Source organism: Saprolegnia parasitica (assembly GCF_000151545.1).
Source record: "Saprolegnia parasitica CBS 223.65 unplaced genomic scaffold supercont2.4, whole genome shotgun sequence".
Taxonomy (NCBI): Eukaryota; Oomycota; class Saprolegniomycetes; order Saprolegniales; family Saprolegniaceae; genus Saprolegnia; species Saprolegnia parasitica.
In genome coordinates, this window is record NW_012156398.1 from 778590 (window position 1) to 793324 (window position 14735).

The 14735-nt window shown below is 61.4% G+C and overlaps 4 protein-coding genes across 4 annotated transcripts; 2 read left to right on the plus strand and 2 right to left on the minus strand.

Moving 5' to 3' along the window:
* Positions 1-2211: 2211 nt before the first annotated feature.
* Positions 2212-4384, minus strand: SPRG_01659 (hypothetical protein). The gene is made up of 12 exons (XM_012340026.1): positions 4170-4384; positions 4079-4117; positions 3911-4022; positions 3782-3860; positions 3422-3729; positions 3149-3377; positions 3004-3097; positions 2870-2952; positions 2746-2822; positions 2619-2684; positions 2492-2564; positions 2212-2434 (listed from the first exon to the last, which is right to left on the minus strand). Exons 1-12 carry the CDS (start codon positions 4340-4342, stop codon positions 2298-2300), a joined length of 1470 nt encoding a protein of 489 aa, XP_012195416.1. The 5' UTR covers positions 4343-4384; the 3' UTR covers positions 2212-2297.
* A 136-nt stretch (positions 4385-4520) lies between these two features.
* SPRG_01660 (hypothetical protein) lies at positions 4521-5649 on the plus strand. Its single transcript, XM_012340027.1, has 6 exons — positions 4521-4793; positions 4851-4901; positions 4951-5048; positions 5095-5146; positions 5199-5255; positions 5305-5649. The coding sequence occupies exons 1-6, from the start codon at positions 4557-4559 to the stop codon at positions 5545-5547; spliced, it is 738 nt and encodes a 245-aa protein (XP_012195417.1). The 5' UTR covers positions 4521-4556; the 3' UTR covers positions 5548-5649.
* SPRG_01661 (hypothetical protein) lies at positions 5617-12556 on the minus strand (the record flags this gene model as incomplete). The annotated part of the gene is made up of 14 exons (XM_012340028.1): positions 5617-5868; positions 5914-6228; positions 6293-6342; positions 6392-6647; positions 6701-6938; positions 6990-8506; positions 9399-9983; positions 10033-10166; positions 10220-10379; positions 10438-10645; positions 10687-11608; positions 11678-12085; positions 12129-12383; positions 12430-12556. The coding sequence occupies 14 exons, from the start codon at positions 12554-12556 to the stop codon at positions 5617-5619; spliced, it is 5427 nt and encodes a 1808-aa protein (XP_012195418.1).
* A 492-nt stretch (positions 12557-13048) lies between these two features.
* Positions 13049-14666, plus strand: SPRG_01662 (hypothetical protein; the record flags this gene model as incomplete). Its single annotated transcript, XM_012340029.1, has 10 exons — positions 13049-13228; positions 13273-13330; positions 13375-13489; positions 13537-13565; positions 13616-13820; positions 13866-14069; positions 14115-14279; positions 14323-14409; positions 14463-14572; positions 14621-14666. The coding sequence occupies exons 1-10, from the start codon at positions 13147-13149 to the stop codon at positions 14664-14666; spliced, it is 1101 nt and encodes a 366-aa protein (XP_012195419.1). The 5' UTR covers positions 13049-13146.
* Positions 14667-14735: the final 69 nt, after the last annotated feature.

Genomic DNA, 14735 nt, shown 5'->3' on the forward strand with positions numbered 1-14735 from the left:
AAGGGGCCCGCACCATGTCGTGGCTGCCACCTATCGCTGGCTCTTGCATCAGCGCGGCGTTCCGTGGTCGTTGCACGTACGCTCCGCGCCCCGCCTTCCGGTACTGAGCGAGCGCTTGCGTAGCATTATGTTCGACACCTCGTCGAATCGCGCGACGGCGGCTGGCATCCCCGCGGCGGGCCCCCACGGCATGCACTCCAGCACTCGCTGCGGCTATCGACCGTTTTGCACTGCCCGTCGTGGTCGCTGTACTTGGACCCGACGGCGCTGCACGAGTGCTTGCAGCTCTATTGGTATGTATGAACTTGTGGACAGCGCGGTCGACGCACGTCGCTAGGTATGATGCGACGTCGAACTTGACATACTGGACCATGCCAGCGTCGGCGCACCGGTCGCACATACCCACGTCGCTGGCACTGCAGCATGCGATGGCGCGGCGGTTACAGGTCGAATTGTATCGACTTGATATGATTTGCATGACGTGGCACGTTCTAGCGCTTCTGCCGCCGCTACGTGCGACCCGTCGTCACGACGTCCTTCTACTATCTCGTGCAGGCGCTCAAGTACCATGCAACGGTCGAGGCCAAGTACAAGGCCGAGCCCACGCGTGCGGCTGCGGTCATCAACTACACGCTGCACGTGCATACGTTCCAGGTACGTTCTAACGCATGGGACGCCGTCGTCTTGACGCGATTGGCAGCGCAATGGCCGCGTCACCAAGGCGCTGTACCGGGACGCACTACGTGTGAGCGCCCACCCGGTGCTATCGTGCGCCTACGCGATCTTTCTGCTCGCAACGTGCCAAGCGCCTTGGCGCCACACGCTCGCAGACGCCAAGAAGCGCATTGCGAATGCCAAAGCCGCAACCAACGACTCTCGCTTCTTCTCGCTGGCGCTGCACGCCTTCTTTCACTACGCAGTCTTGCACGACCCGAACGATGCGACCGCATGGCTGCACTTGGCGCTCGTGTTGGACCACATTTACGACGACGGCGGCCGCGCCGAGACGTGCTATGCACAAGCCCAGACGTTGGCGCCCAAGGATCCTTGCATTACCGAGGTACTTTGCTATCGTACGTGCATCTTCCGCGCCCTGCTGCACTAGAACTACGCGGCGTTTCGCGCTGCGATGCCGCGTCGTGACGGACCAACGCGCCGGCTACAGCAGCGCGCCGACTGCGTCCTCGAGCTCGGTGACGAGTGGCGATGCATGCGGCTTTCGTCCGATGACGTGGTTTTCGTGGATGGCCCGCGCCTCTATTGGTAGGGTTCATGCCCCAACGACAGCACATTGTGACGCGTGTAGGTACAACCGTCTGCGGGCGCGGGCGTACTGGGTGCTCCCCACTGCGCTCGGGCCGCTACTGCGCGCCACGGCGAGTCGACAGCAGCGAGTTGAGGCGTGGACAATCGCGATCGAGCCGTTTGCTCGACGGTTGCAGGTGCGACCACGCAAGGTGGTTCGGTAGATAGCAAAGGACTGTGCATAGCGTGCGATGCGGCGCTGGCTCTTGATTCGATGCGGTTGCTTGTGGCACTGGAAGGACTCGGTGGCGCGCGCGGCACTCGCGGCACTGGATGCCTCGCCGTTGCACCGCGCTCTACGGGTCCATTTCATCGAGGTAGATCCGAGCAGCACGTCTCCATAAAGAGTGATCCTAGCTCGACTTTATGGCGGCGCAAGTGCTCTACGAGCCGCTGGTGCGCGCGCGCCAGCCGCCTGGTGTCGCGCTCTATGCGTACAGCCTCCTCCTGCTCAGTATGCGCGACTCGAGCGACCAAGGACGCGAGTACATGGCGCGGGCCATCGCATCCTCATCGACATCGTCGACGACGATGACGTGGCTCGGGCATCTCGTGCGCTGGAGCTGCGTCGTATGGCCAACGCACAGCTTTGCGCTGGTGCAAAGCAGCCTCTACCACGAGCTCGTCCTCGGCAACCTCGGAGTTGCGCGCTTTCTCTTGGCCACGGCCGCCCGCTTCAACACTGACGACGCCTACGTGGTAGTCCGCTGCGTGCGTGCGATGCGGCCTCATGGTGGCATGTCGTAGCTGGACCGACTTGCTGGTGTGGACGCGGCACGACTGCGCGCCGGCAGTCTCCCGCTGCAGACGGCGCTTGCCCACTCGACGTTGGTTGGCCTCTACGGACGGTGGCAAGAGCGCGTGTGGGTGCTGTCACCGCTCCAGATCGTGCGCTACTGGTATACTGCTGCTGCTGCGTGGGATATGCGGCATGGGTCCATTGTTGTGGTTAGGGTTTGCGCCACAACGGGTCGGACGACGACAACGATGCCTTAGACGACGCCTTGGCGGAACATGGCCTGCGCGACTTTGAGGAAGCCAGTGATGTTGGTCGCCGTGTGCCAGTTGCCCACGCAGTTGAACTCGACCGCGGTCGCCGAAACGGACGTGAAGACCTTTTGCATGCACTCTACGCGCAGGTCCATGCATATCGTATCAAGATATCAAGATATCAAGAAAGATGGACCTTGCGCGATCGCGTCGACGTCGTGCAGCGACAAGTCGCTTCGTCCCGCGACGCCCTTGAGATGCAGCGCCAGCTAGTGCACACCGTTCATAGGAGGAGGCTCTTGGCGAACATGATGATGACGCACCGCGGCGCCGTTGGTGGCCTTGCACGGCGCAAAGAGCACGTTGTGCTGCTGAAACGTCTTGATGGCCTGCGCAGACAACGTGTCCTTTTTCAGAGCCGACAACGCCAATGGCGTCGAGTAGTACTACCTCGGGCGTGCACGGCAAGTGCGCTCCTTCAAAGACGCCCTTGCAGCCGTTCTTGACGAGCTTCTTGGCCGACACATCTACAGGTCGCCTGATGGTATCCGGCCATCGTCGATTTGGAGCCCACCGTTGATGTCGTGCTGCATCGCGCATGGAAATGCAAAGTCGCACGGGTGGTCCCAGAACGACGTCTCTTCCGACGGGTAGTACCTACACCCATAGTATCAGCAGACCATGCTTGGTTGTTATGGCAGGTCGAACTTGGCGCTGGTCGACGTCATGATGTAGCCGCCGAGGCGCGCCGTGTGCTCCGACTTGATGTCCTTGAGCGTCTGCAGCTGCGCCTTGGAGAATCCTACATGGGTTCGTCAGACAATAATGTATTGTGCACACATGACGCCCATACCATCGGGCTCGATCACGTGGCCCCAGACGTCGCTAAAGCCGATGGGAATCGCGCCCAGATCGAGGAGCTTCTCGGCCGTGTGCAGCGCGACCGTGCCCGAGCCCGAAATGAGGCAGCGTTTCCCGACCAGCGACTGCTTGGCGTCTTCGACGAGGATCTTGGCAAAGTGCGCAATGCCATAGCCGGTGACCTGCGGGAACGAGTGGCCACCGAGGACACCGTCGACGCCCTATATTGCGATGCAGCATACGTACGACAAAAGGTGGTGGGTACCGCGGGGTGCATTTGTCGCAGGCGCTTGTACTGGCCAAACATGTAGCCCATCTCCTTGGGCCCGACGTTGACGCCGCCCGTCGGAATGTCCGAGGCGGGACCAATGTAGTTGGCGAGCTCCGTCATGTAGCTTTGGCAGAAGCGCATGATCTCGGCCTCGCTCTTGTCGAGTGGGCTAAAGTCCGCACCGCCGGCCGCGGCGCCGAACGGGCCGTACACGGCGTTGCGAAAGACGTTTTCAAACGCGAGAAACTTGACCGTCCCGTGGCGGCAGTCGCCGTGGAAGCGCAGCCCACCAATGTACGGTCCTACAGACGTATAGGCGTCTATCGAGCCGGCGAGTGCAGCGGTGCACGCTACCGCAGCAGCTGGAAAACTGGACGCGGAACCCGCGGTTGACGCGGCGACTGCCCTGGTCGTCGATCCAGGGCACGCGAAACTAGGCAGGAGGTTCAATGCCACAACAGGATGCCTCGATGGCTTCTCTACCTGGATGACGCGCTCGGGCTCCATGAGCTGCTTCATGACCCACGCGTACTTGGGGTACCGGTCCAAGACGGGCGTCACCGAGTGCACAAAGCTCTGGACGGCGTCCAAGAACCTACGCGTAGCGCCGATGGCTCGGTGTTCGCATGGACGACGAGGATCGCCACGTACTCGGTCTGGTACGGATCGCGCCGCGTGGCCTCTTCGTACCTACGCGCACCACCATCTGTGTTGTCCTGAGCACCCATGTAGCACGACGTACAGCATGACGGCGGCTTCGGCGCCGGACCGAAACTTCTTGTCGCCTTCGCGGCGAAAGAGCGGCTGGTTGCGCCACGCCTTCTTGCCATGCACCGTGCCATGGACGTCCGACATGAGCGTCGGCGGCTTGGCGTCGGCGAACCCGCGCAGGCGCCCCACACTCGCTCGCAGCATCGAATGCAAGACGATCGCAAGTTGATGAATGACACACGTTCCTCATCGCCCTTTTTCTTATCGCTCCTCAAATAAGATACCAGATCTGGTCGGGCGAGCGTATGATTGGTCCATGCATTCGACTTTTGGCCAATCCGCGCAGCTTGAAGTTGCACGGGAACGGCAAAGTCGCCACAAGAATTTCGTTGTCGTGTCAACAACACAAACCAAAACCATGGCCGACACCCTCTTAGCGCTCAGCAACGACCTCGAGGGCCGCGACAAGCTCACCAAGCTCACGCAGTACTCGACGCGGGCGCTCGCCTACTACATCCTCGCCGCCGACCCCAAGAGCGTGCTCGGGCAGCAGCTCACGGCGCTCTTCAAGGCCACGCAGTCGGCGCGCAAGGCCTTCCGCGTCGGCAAGTCGTTCAACTACGGCAACAAGATCTCGGCGACCCTCCACAACAAGGTACTGGGACTGGTGCGCGGCTCACGAGGATGATGACGATGATGCGGTCTCGAGTAGGCCGTCGCACCGTACCAGCGCAACCTGCAGCTCGTCCAGGACGTGGGCATGGTACGTACTCGGTGTCATGACGGTCGCTCGCTCATGACTCTTCTTCTAGTGCACCTTCTTTCTCTTTGACAATGCAGCGTTCTTTGGCGCCAACAAGGTGCTCAACGTCGACGCCGCCGAGGCTATGAAGCGCGGCGGCTACTTTTGGTACGACCGACGGCGGCCCACCCGCGGGCGACAACGCGATGCGTAGGTTCTGCGCCAACGTCGCCGGCTTTGTCCTCGCGTACGAAGCGCTCCAAAAGGTGCATCCCTATGTCGTCGCCTCTGGCTGCTGACGATTCCGTATGCTGGCAGGAAACGGACAAAGAGACGGACCTGCACAACACGCTCGCCGCCAAAAAGGCCGACAACGTACGACGCCTCGCGTTCCTTGCGAGATAAAAGAGGATGCTCAACGTAGTCGCTGACGCCCGACGACGCGCAAGCTCTGCTCGCCGAGATCGACGCGGTCCAGAGCGCGCGCTGGAAGAAGATGCTGACGCTGCTCAAGTCGACGTGCGACCTCATCGTGTCGAGCAACACGGCCGGCGTCCGGCTGCCCGAGCGCATCCTCGGCAAGAAGCTGCACGACGGCATCATCGGTGCTGTTGGCTGCGTCTCGGCGTCGGTCGTGCTGTACAACATTGTCCACAAGAAGAAATAAGCCTGTAACGAGTAGACGAGTTGTGGTCGAGGTGTGTGGTATTAAATAATGTTTCTCTAAACTACTCGGTCAAAAGAAAGAGGCCGTCCCAAACTGCGCCACGTCTTCGCGGAACTGCGTGTCCGGTGCGAGATCGACCACAATGTCCCGCTGCAGCTTCTCCCTCTCCTGTGCCCGCTGGCTCGCCAGCGCCTTCTCTTGCTCCCGCAGCCGCGCTTCCCGCGCTGCAATCTCGGCCGCCGCTTCCTCGGCCTTCTTCCGCTCTGCTTCTTCCCGTTCCCGTTCCATCTCCCTCATGCGTGTTTCCATCTCCTTTTGTTTCTAGAGACAGCAGCATGAGCATCCTCATACCTAGAGAGCACCAACCTGTTGCGCAATGTCGTCAGCAAACGACTGCGAGTCCTTGCGTTGTTCCTTCTGGAGCTTCTGTTGTTCTTCGGCTTGGGCCTTGAGCCAGAGCGAGCTCGACGCGTGCTCGTTCGACTGGATCGGCAACAGCCCCGTGCGTCCATCGACGCCAGCTTGGTCCACGCGCAGTGATTCTCGACCTTCAATGGCTCGGTATCGCCCTCCACTGCACACACAGATTAACCTACCACACATATGAGTGCCATGCTTACCCACGGTGCTGCTAATCTCCGCAGAGGAGGTCAGAGCAGAGGCACTTACAAGTGGAGGCGACTAACCACACAACAGGTAAATCATCCAGGAGGGCCACGCGGATCTAGAAGTGGTAGCTAGAGACCTTTTGCAAAGGCCGCTCCGTGTCCGAGTCGCTGCTGTCCGAATCGTCGTCTACACGCACGCACATGAGCCAGAGCACTATATCGCGTGATCGACATACCCGACGAGCTCGAGCTGTCCGACGAGCTGCCCGACGAGCTGTGTTCAATCGTCGGGACCGGCACCGGCGCCGCAACAACTTCTTGCGGCGGCACATACGTCTCGCCCTCAATGGCAGCGAGTTGGCTCTTGAGCTGTTCGTGGCGCGACTTGACCGACTCGGCGACTTCCTTGGCGTACTGCAAGCGACTCTCCGAGGCACCCTTGACGCTGGGTCGCTTGGCTGGGCGCTTGCGCTTCTTGGCAATGTTTTGTTCCTACAAACTGTCATGAGCGCACTGTGCATGGCGGCCATAGATGGTGTGCGTACCCGGACGTAGCCTTCAATCATGCGGAGGCAGCGCGTATCAAACATGTTGATGTCGAGCTCGACCTCGTCGTCGCCCTGCGTGATTGTGTGCAAGGGCACCGTCTCCGAGATGATCTGCAGCACGCGCGAGAGCTTGTCTTCGGGAAGCTCCTTGAGGTCGGCCGTTAGCTTGTGCTTCTCGGTCGCCGTCATGGGTCGCGAGAGGTACTCTTCCGTCATGTCTTGCATCTTGAACGGTCTATCGACGATTGCCATGAGCCACCGAAGCCTGTATCAACCTGCAACGCACCGTGGCTTGCTCGTCTTGATCGGGTTGCCGCCAATCGGCGTGCCGAGCGGCGGCGTGCCCTTGCCCGAGGCCATCTCTTGCACAATCACCTTCATCTTCTCAATTTCTTGCTTGAGCGACTGGATCTCTTGGTTCTTGGTGAGCGACGCCCGCTTCGACTTCTTGGCGCGGTTGCTGTCGACCGAGCCTTCGCCGTCCGACGTGTTGCCGTGCTTGCGCGACTTGGCGGCCGCCGACTCGTTCTTGAGCATGCTCTTGTACTTTTTCTCAAAGTCTTCGAGCAGCTTCTGCGCAAAGACGTACACCTGCGTGTGCGGCGCGTTGTACAGCATCGCGTTCTTGAAGACGAGCCGGACGTGGCTCGCAAAGTACTCGGGCTCGGCGTACACGCCGTACTCAAAGTTGGACCGGATCGTGCCAAGGTCCATCGGGTCCTTGATCACGTTGAAGTAGTCGGGGATGCCGAGCGCGACGGGGTCGACAGGCACGAGAAAGGGCAGCGCCTTCGGGTTGCCCATGAGCGTCTTCAACGTGCTGAGGCACTTGCGCATGACGGGCGCGCGGTCGCGGTCGACGCCAGCATCGTCTCGCAGATGGGCAGGGATCACGCGCTTTCGCTCCGACCGATTCCGCGACGAGATGAGCGGAGACGAGTTGCCCGACGAGATCGAAATCACCGACGAGAGCTTGGTGTGGGGCACGATCACGTGCGTGAGTTCAACGTCCGGCGTGCCGGGCGCCGACGAGTTGTATTCGGACATGGGCGTCGAGCCTGGCAGCGCCTTCTTCTGCTTCTTCAACGCTGGCGCTTTCGTGACAGACGCAGGCGCGGGCTTGGGGCGCGTGCGCTTGGCGACAGGCGTCTTATCTTTCGGCTTGTAGGCCTTGTAGAGGCGCATGACCTTGGTCGCGTCGTCGAGCACGCCTTGCAGCGTAAAGGCGCCGAACCGGTTCTCGCCGTTGCCGCGCACGAGGTACGCATGGTCGACGCTGCACTTGTAGAACGAGAGCACCACGTCCTTCTCGGGCACCGTGTTGGGTTTGCCCTTCAACGTCTGGATCTGGAAGAAACCATCGAACGACCGCTCCATGACGACCGTATCTTTCGGCGGCTCGTCCAATGCCGGCGACGGCGACGCGCGGTTCTCGTCTTCGTCCGTCACGTTGTCGCCGTGGCCGTCCAAGGTCACATGGCCCTTCTTCGACTTCATCTCAAAGAGCGACGTGATGCCATTCGCATACTCGGCCTCGAGCATCGCCCAGCGACCCGTCCAGAGCGCGGCGCCGTTCTCGTCGACCGTGTAGGTGCCAATGAGGACGGGACAGAGCGTGCACACCTCGGTCGGCAGCAGCTGCCGGGACAGCGCCATCGTGCTCGACGTCAGCGGGATGCTCCCAGGCCGGTCGTCCTCCATCGTTGTCGTCGTCATGTTCATGGTCATGTTCGTTGTGTTCATCTCGCCGGCGCCCGCGTCGGCCGTCGGCAAGGTCATGCGTCGGTCGTCGTCCATGGCGGCCTAATACATGGAACAAACAAATACGAAAATGAACGTTCTGACAAAACGACCCCGAAAACCCAAAACGTCGCGGGCGGACCTCCCATTTTGAATACAAGACGGACCTCCCCCCGGACCCATAGAAAAAACACTACAAATGCCCTGCGTTGCCACCCCGAACCCTACGGGGTGGACCCCCGCCCCTACACAAAAGCGCAACGATTGGCGCCCACCCGGTCATGACTCGGCCACAGTATGGGCAGTCGCCGCACGTCGCGCCGCCTGCGCGCACGCGCTTCGGACGCAACGAGCACGACGCGACCTCCATACAGGTGGGTACCCGCTTGTAGCGCAGAGCAGGGGCTACGTTCGCATGTCTTGGCGCCCTGGCCTTGACCCTGGGAGCGCGTAGGGGGGGTCGTCGAAGGCGTCGGCCGCGGACGCGCGCCGGTCCCCGCGCCTGCAACGCGGCCGAGTTGGCGATTGCTGTCGCCTGTGATTCGGCGGCCGGTCCGTTGCCGGCGCCATACAAACTTCAAGAGAGGCGACCCCGAGCCCTACCTGCATTCTTGGCGGTAGCCAATCCGCGCGCGCGGCAAGGGGTGCTCGGCGTTTCCATTGGCTGAAATTGGCTGGTTCTCGAATCGGACCGACTTCGCGCCGGTTCGACGGTTGCCTCTTTTTTTTCGCCGCGCGTGTTTTTTTGTGGTCGTATACAATCCCCAAGACGATCTTTTGCTTTAAAAAAATCGAATCCTTCTGACGTGGCGCCGCGGGGTAGGGCTTGGTGGCGGCTTCTAGATTGTATACTGGACGATTGTATGTCGGCTATATTAGGTGGTTTTTTCTTTTTCTTGGCGGCTTTCTCCGCCTTCTTTTTTCCAGAATCCGGCTTTGCTTTCTTCTTGGCGACCGGCGCCACCTTGGCGGTTGCGTCCGAGGGCTTCTTTTTCTTCTTTTTCTCCTTGCCGACAGCCTCTTTGGTGTTTTCCTTGCCGACATCCTTCTTGGGCTTTTCCTTGCCGGTGTCCGATTTCTTGCTCTTCTTGGCGGCACTGGCTTTTTTCTCCTTGTCGGGTTTGGCGCCTTTTTTGTCCGGCTTGGATTTTTCCTTCTTTTTTTTCTTCTTTTTTTGCCCGTCTTTGGCCTCGTCGTACGTGGCACGCCAGTTGACGTCCTTGTTGCCGCCCTTCTTGTCGCCGCGCATCTTGCGGCGCATGCGCTTCATCGCGTAGCGCTCCATGGCCGCCTGCTTGCGCCGGCGACGCCACTCGAGGAAGAGGCCCGCGAGCAGCACGACGCAGAGCGCAATCATGCCAATGATGAGGTTCCACGGCAGCGCGGGCACGTACGTCCAGTCGTACAGATTCCGACCCGCCTCGAAGCGCGACTCGACGTTGCCAGCCGCGTCGATCGCGCGGAGCCGAATGCGGTGGTAGCCGCCGTCGAGCCACGAGGCCACGTCGATTTCGCCGAGGCAGTCGGTCCAATTCCGCACCTGTACACGCCGCCTCTAAGACGACTGCGAATCCAGGTAATAGACGTACCACGAGCATCTCGACGAGGTCGATCACATGGTACTGGAAGATCGTGCCGGCCTTGGCGCTTCGAAACTGAAAGATCGTCTGCGACGTCGACGACTCGGGCGTGAGCGTAAAGAACGACGTCGGTAGCGTTGGATCTAACGACAAGTCCGACATTTAACCAAACGCAGCGCGGGAGCGAAGCCTGTACCTCGGTACCACGCGTCGTTTTCAAAGAGCTGGTTGTCGACCTTGCCGCCAAAGACGTACACAGTGCCATTGTGCACGGTCGACGCGTGCGACGAGCGTGGCGTCGGGGTCCACCGGCACACCGACGCTTGGACGTTCGGAAACGGGTCCTTAGTGTCCACCTACACCCATATCCCATTCGTCGTCATATCGCGTCAACGGCCATGGGCACGGTATTACCTGCGGCACGCTGCCCACGTCGGGCCACTTGTAGAGTCCCGTGATCCAGTCAAAGATAGGCGTGCCTTGGTGCGAGCAGCCGTCCCAGACGCTGTCCGCGGCGGCGGCCGCCGCTGCCGCCGAGGCGTCGGCGTTGGCGACCGCGTTCGCGCCTTGGAGCACACTCACGTCGGTCCACTCGGCGCCGTCGTAGCCCACGGGCGCGATCCTACCGACAAGTTGCGAGCGATTTTGACGAGGACACCGTACGTGCATTGCTTGACGACGAGTCTGGCGACTGCAATGTAGTCGCAAATGGGCACGTTGTGTACCGTGCGCAGTTGGATCACCGTGCTCGGAGCGAGGTCCGTGAGGTCGGCGATGACACGAATCGCAGCCGCTTCGAGCGTGCGGACATCGGTTGGCGCCATGCCTTGGAGCAAGGCCACCGAGCTTTGCGGCGTCACGTACAGTGCGTGCTCCGTGCTCGGTCCAAAGTCGAGCGACCAGCGCGACGCGTTCGCTGCGCGCGTCCAGACGTCGCCAAGGAACTCATTGTCGTTTTCTCCAAACATGGCGATGAGGTAGCTCTCGTTCGGCGCATGGACGGGGACAACACTCAGTTTCGCGCGTGGCGACCACTCGGCGTGGAGCGTATCGAGGACCCAGTTGATGCCATCGACGCTGCGCCACACGTCGTTGCGCAAGCCTTGGAGGGTTGGACTGCTCGCGTCGCGGTCGCGGCCGCCAAAGATCCAGAGACTGCCTTGCCACCCGGCCATGGCGTGTTCGCCGCGGCCGCTCCACGCCGCGCTCGGCGTCAGCTGCACCCAGCGCTGGCCGTCCGGCGACATCCATACGTCGTTCATGAATTGTCGATAGTCGCCGCCACACGCAAACTCGTGGCCGAGCGGCCGCTTGGCGATCTCGGGCCCGCAGAGGTTCCTTTGCACCGACGTGTAGCCGCCCGCAAGGAACAACGTGCCAAAGTGCGCGACCACCGTATGGTACTCGCGCGGCGACCACATGTTGCAGACGCACGTGCCTGTGAGCGTGACCGGATCGAAATTGCACTTGCTGTCGCCAAAACAGTCTTTCTGGGTCGTGCACTGGAACGATTGCGCGCCCGCCTTGTACGTCTCGAGCGCCGTTGGCATCGCGCACCCGATCGTCGCCAGCGACCACGAGACGCCTACAAGACATCCATGATCGTCGTCGTCGCATTCGAGGTTGGAAGCAAGGGGAATTTAGAAAGTGCAACCTGCATCGTGGCTCTTCCAGACGTCGTTTTTGAGGATCGCATACTCCATCCAGCGCTCGGCGCGCGGCGCCATGCCAATCGTGTCGGCGATCGGCACCGGCAGGAGCTCCCGCGCACGGCCGCCAAACACATACAAATGGTTGTTGAAGGCGAGGGCGGCAAAGTTGCGCCGCGGTGAAAACATCGCGTCGGCAATGTACTCGCCGGGCGCGGTCGTCGGATCGTCGCAGCCACTCGGCGGGTACGGGTTCCACGGCGCACTCAAGCACGCAATCCAGTCACTGTAGAGAACGCCTGGCGGCGGGAGCTTGCCCGCGTTCGTTTGGCTCCAAGTGAGCTCGGCCACGATCTGCGGCGCGGGCTCGCCCCACTGGTTGAACGTCAAGATGTTGATCGACGAGTTCCAGACTAGGGTACGAATCAACATCTCTCGATCGAGGTATTGAGGTACCAATGCCGGTTGTGGCCCACACATCGTTCCGGAACGAACCGCCGCCCGGGTACGCGCGGAAGTCCTTGTCCATCGTCGCCAACTGCATGCGGTCGTCGCCACCGAGGATGTAGATGCGGCTGAGCTTTCCTGCCGCGGTCTCGGCCGCCGAAAAGAGCTGCGAAATTGCCGCATGGCCCCAGCGCCGCGTCCATGGAGTGCCCGGCTCGATCGCCGCGTTGGTCTGCTTGGTGCCGCTGATTTCGGCCCAGTTGGCTACGTCACGAGGATGCGCACATGCGAGACAGCGCAGGGCACTTACAGGCGTCAACCATGGGCAAGACGACGAGGCAGAGCACGCCCTTGGTAAGCCGCGGTCGCTTCATGACGACGACCGTTTCCGTGTCTGGCCTGATTTTTAGGCCCTCGAGGAGGATATTGAGTGGCATGCTCCGCCGACGACCATAAGCATAGATTGTGGCCAAAGGAGCGCAAGCAAAGGCGATGCACTCTGGAGCCAATTCGGCAGTGGCAACTGCCACCCGTGCGACGCCGGAGCTGCTACAAGTTCGCAAGCAACTGCCATCCAAAGACGGTGCAGAGAGCCACACGCAGCCGTGCCATCGCAAAGCGCATCCGCCTACGCCGAGTGGTGCATCTCGCACGGCGGCGGGTCCAGAGCCCTCGTGCATGATGGCACTCGACCCGTGAAGGCACGCGACCGGTGCAACTTCAAGGTTGGTCAGATGCTGGCCAATGATTGGTGGTGTACTTTGCAATGGAACCGGATACAACCACCAGCGGCGGCCCGCCAGGTGCCCCGCCCCGCACGACAACGAGGAATCGGTCCCGATCGCGCTCGCGCCGTGACGGCCAAGCAACTGAGCGTCCTCGCAGTGCCGAGCGCGGCGGCGGCCGACGTGGTCGTGGCGGTCGCACTTCTGGCGGCGGCGGCGAGCGTGGTGGTCGTGGCGGGCGGGGCGGCCGTGGCAATGCGCCTCGCCATCCGATTAGCGTCGACGTGCTGTCGGCGATCCCCATGTACCCGCGCCCATACAGCGCGTACAGCGACCCGCCCGCGACCGGTGGCTTTCGCGTCGTTTGCTTCAACGTTCTCGCTGGTCCGACTTGCCTGTGTGCTCTTGCCTCAGCACGCTATGCGTAGACTACCTTGCGGCCGAGAGTCAGCAGCACGCCCGCCCGTACGACGCCTACAAGTTTAGGTGCGTTGGCGACATGGTGCCTGCGCGATTCATCCTCTTCGTAGCTGGGCCTTTCGCCGGACGCGGCTCTTGCGCGAGATGTTGACGTGGCAGGCCGACATTATCTGTCTCCAAGAAGTGGATCATTTCACCGACTACTTTGAGCCCGAGCTCGCACAGGTAGCGGTCCCTTCTCGACGACCTCGGCGGCCAGCGTATCTCTCTAGCACGGCTACATTGGCCGCGCCAAGCAGCGGTACCGTAGCGCCCACGTCGACCTGTGCATAGGACGCGCACGCGTACTAGGACGGGCGAAACGACGCTGGACGGCTGCGCCATCTTTGTCAAAGCCTCGACGTTTGAGATTCTCGAGACGGTTGGCATCGAGTACAAGGTACCGGGCCACGACGTGCTCGACCGCGACAACGTGGCGCTGGCGCTCGTGTTGCGGTCCATCGGTGACGGCGCCGTCCTGATTGCCGCGACGACGCACATCCTTTTCAACCCGCGCGTACGAACCTTATGGCGTCTTTGGCTCTGACCATGGCACGACTAGCGCGGCGACGTCAAGCTGGCGCAGTGCCAACTGCTCTTTGAGACGCTCGCGGCGCTGCAAGCGTCGCATGCTTCGGATCGTCTTTTGCTCTGCGGCGACTTTAACTTTACGCCATGCAGTCCGCTCTACGCGCTGTTTTCGACCGGTGCGCTCAACTGCGACCGCCTTCAGCCGCCCGACCTTTCGTGCCAAGTCTCTCCGAGCGTACGAGATGGCACGACGATCGCTGGTCGTTGACGTAGCAAGTAGGGCTCGTTCTTTCATGAGCGGCGTCACGTGGAGACTGAGGACGAGGCGCGGCACCACGGTGCTGGCACGGCCGCAGGGCGCTTTGACCCGACGCGCCGTGGTCCCACGAAGCGGTCGCCGCCGTCCAAGTTCAACAAGGCCATTGGTGGCACCGTGTCCCACCCGGTTTGTCGGATGCACGGAGCGCCTGCGTGTGACCCTGACGTAGTTTGCCCTTGCGAGTGCGTATGCGCAACGGCCGACGGAGCTCACGACGGGCGAGCCGCTCGTGACGACGTTCCACGAGCGCTTCTTTGTACGACATGGATCGTCGCATCCACTGGATTGGTCGTCGATCGATGTGTGTAGGGCTCGGTCGACTACATTTGGTTTTCGGCGCCGACGCTCCAATGCACGGGCGTCGTGGAGATGCCGGACCACGCCGCCTTTTTCAAGCGCATCCGCGGCCTCCCGACCCAGTGCGTGCTCTTCGATGCCACCTCGTGGGCTCAATCACAAGGGTGTAGGCACGTGTCGAGCGACCATCTGTCGCTCGTGGCCGACTTTGCCTAGTTTCGTATCTACGTATCAAGTTGATAGTACAACGGGGCGACGTTTTTTACGTTTTTGTTGGTGTTTCGG

Coding starts and splice junctions, on each gene's coding strand:
- SPRG_01659 (XM_012340026.1), bottom strand. CDS start 4,342: ATGCTGCGAGCGAGTGTGGGGCGCCTGCGCGGGTTCGCCGACGCCAAG. Junction 4,118..4,169: donor GCCGAAGCCGCCGTCATGCT/GTACGTCGTGCT, acceptor TGGTGCGCGTAG/GTACGAAGAGGCCACGCGGC. Junction 2,435..2,491: donor CGTCGACGCGATCGCGCAAG/GTCCATCTTTCT, acceptor ACCTGCGCGTAG/AGTGCATGCAAAAGGTCTTC.
- SPRG_01660 (XM_012340027.1), top strand. CDS start 4,557: ATGGCCGACACCCTCTTAGCGCTCAGCAACGACCTCGAGGGCCGCGAC. Junction 5,049..5,094: donor AAGCGCGGCGGCTACTTTTG/GTACGACCGACG, acceptor CGCGATGCGTAG/GTTCTGCGCCAACGTCGCCG. Junction 5,256..5,304: donor CCGCCAAAAAGGCCGACAAC/GTACGACGCCTC, acceptor TGCTCAACGTAG/TCGCTGACGCCCGACGACGC.